This window comes from Dicentrarchus labrax, unplaced genomic scaffold (assembly GCF_905237075.1).
Source record: "Dicentrarchus labrax unplaced genomic scaffold, dlabrax2021, whole genome shotgun sequence".
Taxonomy (NCBI): Eukaryota; Metazoa; Chordata; class Actinopteri; family Moronidae; genus Dicentrarchus; species Dicentrarchus labrax.
In genome coordinates this window covers 10357989-10367364 of record NW_026136701.1, presented here as the reverse complement: position 1 = coordinate 10367364, position 9376 = coordinate 10357989, and the positions used below count along the sequence as shown (strand labels likewise).

The window sequence follows — 9376 nt, the reverse complement described above, 5'->3', positions numbered from 1 at the left end:
ACATTACTTTATAATATATTTACATTTATATCTACTTAAATTGTCAGTGTAAAGAGAATACAGATTTTTCATAAGCTGAGAGAAGCTGCAGATTCAGTGACCATATTGTCACATTGTTTTCACAATGTCATTTGTTATTATACAAATATTGATTACTCTTAATCTCAAAACTGTGTGTTAAGGTGCTACAACTGTCTCAGCTCTCACCAGCATCATCACACTAAAAAATAAACAAGCACAAGCAAAACTTACACTACAGAACAGGCGTAAGAGCCCTTCTGTGACTGGCTCTCACGGATGAGGAAGGTCCCGTCACATTTGCCTCTCAGCATTTCCTCAGCCTGGGTGCGTTTGATGTCACCCACATACCAGGTACACTCATCATGGTGGGGTGAGCCCTCGTCCTCCTCCAGTGAGTAGGAACTGGAAACACAGAAATAAAGCAGCAGACACTTGATCATATGTCAAGAACGAAACATGGAGCTCCAACCACTGCCTAAAATACAGGTTACAGAGTTATCTCAAACACTTACTCATCAACATCATTCTTTATACCCAGCCATTCATTGATCTTCTTCTGCCGTGTCCCCTTCTGTGTCAGCCATCTGCAAAGATTTAATGCGGACAATTTACCAATTTACATTCAATACATATTCTCATAATCAAAACACAGAGAAAAGTAAATCTTCAATGGATTCTCCTTACATCAAGTACTGGTCTCTGATTTTGCGGAGCTGCATGAGATCCGGCTTGAGGCTGTTCATCTTCTTGTCAATCTCTCTGTTATCAGAGACCTGCTCTTTCAGGTCCTGCTCCAGCTTACACTTGCTGTCGTGGATCTCCTTCACACGAGACTTCAGACGCTCAGAGTTGCTCTGAATCCTGATTTGAAAGAATGACAAAATTATAGCTATGAATGTGTATGAAAAATGTGACAAAATGCCATTCCAATTTAGCAGCTTAGTCCTATTTGATGAGTCAGTAAAACAAACTCAAACTGTTGCATCTGCCTGCTTTGAATGTATGTCTTGCTTTTGCAGTTGAATTCAACCAAGATTGTTAAAGATCTCATGTACACAAACATAAATGTACTTTTGAATCTCTTTTTCGTTGCCTTCGCGTTGGAATCGCTCCAAAGACTCTCTGCTGTAACGCTCCTGAGTCTCACACTGCTCCTCAAAGATCTTGATGGTCTCATTGAAGGCTTCGATGGCTGTGCGCTTCATCTGCAGCTCCTGTGGAAAAGAGGGCCAGAGAGACTGACTGTGACTGTCCATTCAATGTTTTATTGTATTTCATTTAGTCTGTAGCTTTTTAATATCACACAAATCTGGTCTTCTACCTTCTACCTTCATGTTAAAATAAAACTCTGGTTAAGTCAATCTACTGTTGTGTAATATAAAAAGGTAACAAAGAGGTATAAGACATACTGTGTTAACCAAATATTTGGTTTCTTTCACATTGCCTGTGTACACAGCATAACACTACATCTAGTATTCATGTGAATATACACACATATATATGCTTTAAATTCATACCTTCACATTCATATAAGGTCAGACTGTATACTGCAGACATATTAATATGAATTTACTTAATGCTTTATGTATTTTAATTTATTTTATGTATTTTTATATATTTATTATTTTTTAATGGTGTTCTGAACACATTCACAATGTAATCTGGTCTTTTTTATTAATATTTCATGTAATGTTTTGAAGATATTTTAATAAGAAAGTTATATATGCAGGGTTATATTACTACTATATTAACTATATTCTCATTTATATTCTAATTTTCAAATATTACTGCATTTGCTAGATCTATAACCAGATTTCAAATGTAGAATAATTATTGTTTCATCTTATCTTCTAGATTATGTGAGAGGGACAGTGTTTGTGTGCCTCTGTGTGTTTAACTCATACCTGTGAGGTGCGTGTGTACTCCTCATACAGAGAGTCGTACTCGCGGCTCTTCTCCTGGTACTGCTCGTGATAGACTTTCAACTGCTCTCCCACCTCCTCTATACTGTTCTCCTTCACCAACTGAGCAGAGGAAAATACAGATGAGAGCAAAAACGACAAATGATGGACAATAAACAAACAACAAAGAACCACAATTCAAGCTGGCCAAACTTATTGTTATTCCTAAAAAATAATGATATTAATGTTGCTTAAGGAAACTTTGTTTGAATTTGAAGACAACAATCCTCTGCTACATAATCTCACTGACCTGTTGGTATTTGGACACAGGGTACAGAAGCTTGGTGTCCAGTTTGGCGTTGTACTGGGCCAGGGACTCGTGGCGGTAGTGATTGATGAGCTCCACTACAAACAGGAAGGTAAGAGGCTCTGAGAAGCCGTACCTCCCATCTCGGTGGTAAATCTTTATAAGCTTGTTGTTCCCCCCTTTCCTGCAGGGGGAGACAAATGGAAAAAAAAAAGAAAATAAGAGGACGTGTGGCTGTACATGGTCATTCTCTTATATCCATCTATAGTATCTATTCAATTGAATAAAATCTGTTTCAAACTGGTGCAGAGGACAGGATGTCAGTGCTGCAGATGTTCCACCAAAAACCTTAAACCAGAAGTGTTGCTTTACCTCAGGGTGAGAGTGTACTCGCCCTCCAGTTTACTGGAGGCATCTCGGACCAGAAAAGTGCCATCTGGAGTGTCTCGCAGCTTCTCATTCACTTCCTCTCTGCAAATACGATCACATGCAGTATTTACTTCATGAACGCTAACTGTGATCAGCTTCAATTTAACAGCAGAATAATAAAATAATTTCCTTAATCACAAATGGGTAAAATAAGGAACAATGATTTCTGGAAGCTGTAATTAATAAGACAAATTTACTCCCATTTACACAACTGCTGACTTTATGCTTATGTCAATGGCATCTTTTAACTAATACGTGAAATAAATGAAAACATAGTTTTTCAACTTTGATTAAATTCAACAGTAAGAGTCTATTTTCATTACCTGGAGATTTCTCCCCAGTACCACTCAGCATCAGCCAGCAGGCCGCTTGTGTCTGTCATGGCTGATGGTGCCATTTTAGTCTTGACTGGCTTTGCTGGAAGAACTGGGAACAGATACAGACACACATATAAATACACAAAGACCACCATTAGAAGCATTTTATACTTAAAGGAATGTGTTTGAACAGTCACATCATGCATTAACACCCTGGAAACTGCTAAAATGTCTTTGTGCTGTACTACAACATAAACACAGTTCTAAGCAGCCTTTTTAAAAACAATATACCTGGAGGAGGGAGGTCCTGCTCCGTAGCTCTCTCTATCAGCAGCCTCTCCACCACAAGACCAGGGAACTCCTCATCCAGTGATACCCTGCCAATCAATCAGTGGACAGTTTAACACATTTCATAAAGTTAAGCTCTACATTTTGAATTACTTGAGCAGCCTAATGCTTCACAGAACAAATCCAATTTGCCCAATTATTCAACTTAACTCATCTAAACTCATCTTAACATCTGTTAAAATTCTGTATAAAATATCAATCAACCAAAGCTTACCAAGGGGTCGAGGGGCCTGTCCATATCAGCAGTGGTCCAAAGATCTGTCCCAGCGTGTGTGTGTCCAGGCCATTGCTGGCCTGTGCCTGGGTGACCTTTGCCAGGTGTGTAAGGAGGTATTGAAGGGTGAGACGGTGATGTAGAGGGACGGTGGTGGAGCTCTCGAGGACCAGGCTTACCTCTCTGTCATGGCTTCCGGCGACTGCTCCATCTGGAAGAGGAATTCAAATAACCATAAAACTACTGTAACAATTTTACTTTTTTACCTTTTGTTTTTTTTGCAACTTTTGCGGTCACTGTAGTTCTCCTACAGACTTCGCAGCAGGTTCTCATTCCCAGGTCGTCAAATACAGATACGAGCTGTGTTTCAACAACCACTAGATGCCACTAAATCCTACACACTGGTCCATTAAAAATACACAGAGAAAGGGGGTCAATGCATGTTTCTGTAAATAGGTCTGCTATATATCTGAAATTAAATTATGGTGTCCCTTGTGCAGAGGAGAATCAGCTGGAGCATTACTAGAATACCTCAGTGAGCTCATCCTCTCCCGACACTTGACTCTATTTTCTCAAGGCTGACATGCGACTGACCTCGATCAGCTGCATTTAAGGCTCAATTCTTATACTTAAATTACAGTTATTGAAGCAATGGAAGGTTACTTTCTACCTACTGAAACAACATCTGCAGCAAGCGATTTACTTTTTGGGGCTTGTACATGCTGTTCTGCTTACACCGCACAAAATCTCCTTTTTGTTTACACTACATGAAATCCCCACCATAACAACTCATTTTTCTACTACTAAAAAAAATATTTTTCTTAAAAACAGCAATGTATTAACATGAGATGACATTATTTCACCTCAAAGATCAACTTAATTTAAGAATTATTATTGTATTTTATGATCTTCAGATGTAAGGCAGTCAGGAACCCGTAGAGATTTAGAACATACATTTAGTTGGTCTTTTAAAAAGGACCATAATGGTAGCTTTGCATGTTGAAGCCCATTAACTGTAAAATGTGTGTGCTTCGCATAACTGTAGACCATTTTCCAAAGCATACCATGGAAAATATGCATGTATCAGTTTAACATGCATATTTTCCAAACGTTCCAGGCACCACTGGTATGAACATCAACTCGCAGAGATTTGAAGCTTGCTTGATGGGTATAGTCCATCTCAGAGAAAAATTAAGTCACTTTGACTTTTATGGTACTTTTAAGGTAAAGCAGTTGATGCGTTCCATGTTCTTGTGAGACACTCCAACATCTAACTCCATGTTTGTTTACTGTTTATCTCCTGGTTTTGACACACAATAAAGATCCTCAGTTCAATACTTTATGGCAGCTGACTATTACTGTTAGATGCTCTCACATCTCAACTGCAGTATCTTGTGACAATAATGTTACTTCAAATCAGTCAACAAAAAAAGAAACAAAGAAAGAAAAAAGATGCAAAATGTTGACTTTGATCACCGCCTTTTTCAAGCAAGTTTCACATCCTCTGAAGTTGTGCCTACATAAAATGAAATTCAATGAAAGGTAACAAGTTAGTGTAAAAAAAACAATGGTGTGCTTTGGAAAATAGTTAGCAGTAATGTATGTATGTAACTAATCACATTAACAAGATACATAGAAGGTGACACCCTTTCCTAATTTGAAGAAATAGGTGTTTAGTCAATATAAGTGTCAACTTAAAGCATTGTCACCTGCTGACTGCTGTAGGACCTGCTGCTGCCGTGTGACAGCAGCTTGAAGGTGAGGGTAGATACAGGCAGGGATGACAGGTGACGGGAGGTCTCTCAGGTAGCGCAGGACACACTCAGACAGGGAACCCACATCTTCATTCCTCATTTCACTCTCTGGATATGCAAAGACACATACAAAGACATTTAGGTACAACTGCTGGAAAGAAAATAATTAGTCTACATCAAACTCACAAAGGGATGTACTGTGTATACTGTGTGGCATGCTTTCATTGATGTAAAATATATATTGTAACCTTATGAAATGCCTGTATATATGAATATATATGGAACATCCCATATATATCCGTGGAATGCTAATTCACTTAAGTATGTAATGTAGCTTGACTAGGGTTGCAAAATTCTGGGAATTTTCAAAGTTGGAAACTTTCCATGGGAATTAACAGGAATATATGGGGGGGTTAATACATAACCCATTGCTATTAACCTATTTGTTAATTGTATTGTACGCATATAACCATAACCATAGCCATAGTAAATCAAAGGCAGCATGCTGGCTACCATCATATGTTAAGCTAAAGGTCAATGGTTTGGGCTACTACTTATGGTGCTATCCATTTGTCTCGTAAATCCCCCGCCCGAGTTGCTCTGTACCACTTATAGCGTTCCACTTGTCTTTGGGCATTACGAGTCGGAAAGAACATGGACGCCACCAGTGCAGCAGCTGTCTTGTTATTGCTTGTGGCTCATCTAAACGAGCTCAATGTGAAATAATAATGTTTTTCTACAGAAACACGACCATTTCACGTAATTCTGTTATTGCAAGTCTTACATTGCAAAAATATTTTGCCACTTTCGCCTATTTCAATTTCAACAAGTGCTGTGGCGTTTTTCTCGAGCCACCAGGGGCAGTTCCAATTTTTTCCATTAATTCCCTTGAAAGTTTCCAAATTTGAATGTTTCCAAAATTCCCCAGCTTATCTTTCCATGGAATGTTTCTGGAAAGTTTCCGGACCAATACTGGATTATTGAGGGTGATACTGAAATCAATATTTGAGAGTTTAAACAATAAGGGGTAGAAGTTTCTTTAAAAGGTCCAGTGTGTAGGATTTAGTGCCATCTAGTGGTGTAATTGCAGAGCGCAACTTCCTCATTTCACCATCCCTTTCCAAGCACGAATGAGAAACTATAGTGGATGTAAAACGTGCAAAAAATGCGGACACCCCTATCTATGGCCAGTGTTATGTTTGTCCCTTCTGGGCTACTGTAGAAACATGGTGGACTCCATGGAAGGCAACGTGCGGCGTCTGTAGACATCCAAGGTAACATAAACACAATGATTGCTATATTCAGGTGATTATACACTAATGAAAACATATATTCTAATATTATATTCCATTCCAGTCAAAAGACTTTGTTAAATGTTACACACTGGACCTTTAACATAAACAAACAATCTTGATACAAATCCTTTAGATTTTTTTGTTTCTGTTTAACTGTGACCACAAACATACTGACTGGGACATTATACCACTGAAAATTATACTGATACCATTTTTTCCTTTCTGATACCGATTCTGATACCTGAACTCGGCCGACACACAGTACCGATCCGCTACATGTGCATTAAAATATACAGTATATTATTATTTTGTATAGTAAGTGTATACTACTATGCCTGTATGATTGTTATCACTGTTAAACCCTTTGTCAGAGTCAGAGTAGGGTGAGTCATGACTTCACCATCCTGGGGGAAAAAATGGCCAACGGGATAATACCCGATACCGCATTTTTGTCTTTATTGGAGGAATTTCTGATATTGGTCGGAACATATCTACCTATTTCTGTACAGCAATTTCATTTTCTCAAACATATACAGAAATTTAATACATCTGCAATTAGATAATTAGTGTAGCTCTAATGCAAAGTGAACACAAATACAGATTAATACACTTGATATGCAGAAGACAACAAAATGAGAAAAAGAAGATAAAAGTTAAAAAGTACTCACCAGAGCTCAGACTGTACACTGTGCTGTCTGAATCTGAGGAATCTGGTGTCCTGTACAATGTCGTGCTGTCCAGACCTGAGAAAAAGAGTCAAAGTTCATACAACTGAGCTGACAAAAAATATGGTAAAGCACAAAAAACAGAACACAGCTAAGTAGAGAAAAGTAGAAAAGACAAGGACAATTCAAAAGCAATATTATGTTTTATCAATAGAAAACAAATAATTAAAAAAGTAACACAGCCCGAAGCTGCTTTCATTTGCTGACTGACTTGACTACATAATGTATAATGTAAAAGACATGTAAGACATGTCATGAGACACTCAATACAGACATTTAATTTCATACCAGCTGGACAATGTCTGTTTGTTAGCAACAACTTGTATGTGACAAAGCACATAGTTTTGGAAATACTGCAATAAATGCTGAAATAAATTTCAGCTGTGTGCTGTTTTCATTCCAGTCTCACCTCCAACAACAGGGAGATTGATGCATCATATTTACAAGAGCCAACACATGTTCCAGTGTTAAGTGTTTCATTTCTGTTTGTGCTCTTCTTGGTGGAAAATGTGTGATTTATTTAGTGACTCTGAATGCCAGAGTCTAAAACAAAAAGCAAAAACCAAAGTCCTGCATCATTAAATTCTTCTAAGCAGATTGTTCAAGCAGGAGGCAAAGGTAAGTATGCTGCCAATTCAATGATATTGGAAGAAATAAGGTTTAGAGATCTTGTTGTGGTGGACAAGAAATCTAAACTTTGTAAGAGAGGCTGTTCCATAAGATTTCACACAACCTGTGAAAATATCTGTGAAGAAAACATTTTAACTCTGAATGACTGCATTTCTCTATTTGGTCCCAACCTAAAAAACATTTAGGACCAGTGGGTCTAGACAGCTTGCATCTAGAAGGCAATTCCTTGAGACTAGCCAGTCTCTCAGATAGTTGTGAAAACCACACCATGCAGACAGAGTGTGTGTGCATCCCACACTGGGAAGTTATTTAACTGCTACATTGTATTATTTACATTCAGAGACAGACTTTATACAGAGATCAGTACCGAAATATTCTCCAATTCCTAGCATGAGAAGAATCTCTCTTAGGAAGGTAGGTAGATTCCCATCTAAAATTTTTTTTAAATCTACTCTCTACAACTTGTTTGCTTCTCTTTGACTCAATTTCAACACAGTGATCAACACAGATTTTATTAGCGACATCAATAAGGTATCAAGGCTTTAATATAGATTACCTTTATTACTGCACTTCATGAAAAGACTAAAGCTGTGTCCCAAACCCATACCACAAATTCACTCTAATCAGGTTTTGTTGACAAATGAACTATACTCCAAGCAGTCAGCAAGCATACTAAAAAGGCTTGTTTTATTTAGTGTGCTGTTGACACTGTTCTCCCACAATGCAATCCACAAAGGATTTGAAGAAGTTACTCACAACTGCATAACGTTTGCAAATGGTTGCAATACAGCAACAGAAGAGTCAGTTTATAATTCTAAAGTCTGTACTGGATGTATTGGATCATTTCTTCTGCATGAAATGGTATAATAATTGATTTCTTGTATAGTAACTGCAAAACCAAAAAAATAACTGATTAGTTGAGCTGCAGAAAATTCATCAGCAACTATTATGATTACATTTATATTGATTGTTTCAGTATTTTTTTAAGCACAAGTACAAAAGGTTCACTAGTTCCAGCTCTTCCATTGTGATGATTTGCTGCTTTTCTCATCATTAGACGCTTTGTACATTAAGTAATTAATTGAGCATAATATAATCTACAGATTCACTGATAATGAAAACAATTATTAGTTGCAGCTCAACATGTGTGAGTGTGAGTGAGAGACAGACAATAAAAAATACAAAAAGGAAGACAAAAAAAAAGAGAGGCAAAACTGTGAATGGGGTCCCACTGAGCGCTATTTGTTAATAACAGTGTGAATCAAACCTACTGTGCAGGACTCTGAGGGCGGCCCATGAGAACAGTTCTGACTCAAACCACATTAAACTTCAATATAGAAAATCTATATCAAGTCACAAACCAAGTGAGGAGGAGTTGTATTGCAAGTGTGCATCTACATCTGTGTGACTGCCCGTCTAAAAGTTGTGGATTGTG

The 9376-nt window shown here is 37.8% G+C and overlaps 1 protein-coding gene across 2 annotated transcripts in view; it reads right to left on the bottom strand.

Annotated features, from left to right (window-relative positions):
• The window catches only part of pik3r2 (phosphoinositide-3-kinase, regulatory subunit 2 (beta)), a 36633-nt gene that overhangs the window by 7844 nt on the left and 19413 nt on the right, over window positions 1-9376 (bottom strand). For both annotated transcript variants that reach the window (XM_051393623.1, XM_051393681.1), the window contains exons 4-15: window positions 7255-7329; window positions 5247-5399; window positions 3538-3748; window positions 3267-3352; window positions 2982-3084; window positions 2602-2700; window positions 2233-2413; window positions 1926-2045; window positions 1093-1235; window positions 706-882; window positions 534-605; window positions 253-423 (exon numbers count right to left, since the gene is read on the bottom strand). In XM_051393623.1, the coding sequence (XP_051249583.1) occupies window positions 253-423; window positions 534-605; window positions 706-882; window positions 1093-1235; window positions 1926-2045; window positions 2233-2413; window positions 2602-2700; window positions 2982-3084; window positions 3267-3352; window positions 3538-3748; window positions 5247-5399; window positions 7255-7329 (1591 nt within the window). The remainder of the gene's footprint in view (window positions 1-252; window positions 424-533; window positions 606-705; window positions 883-1092; window positions 1236-1925; window positions 2046-2232; window positions 2414-2601; window positions 2701-2981; window positions 3085-3266; window positions 3353-3537; window positions 3749-5246; window positions 5400-7254; window positions 7330-9376) is intronic.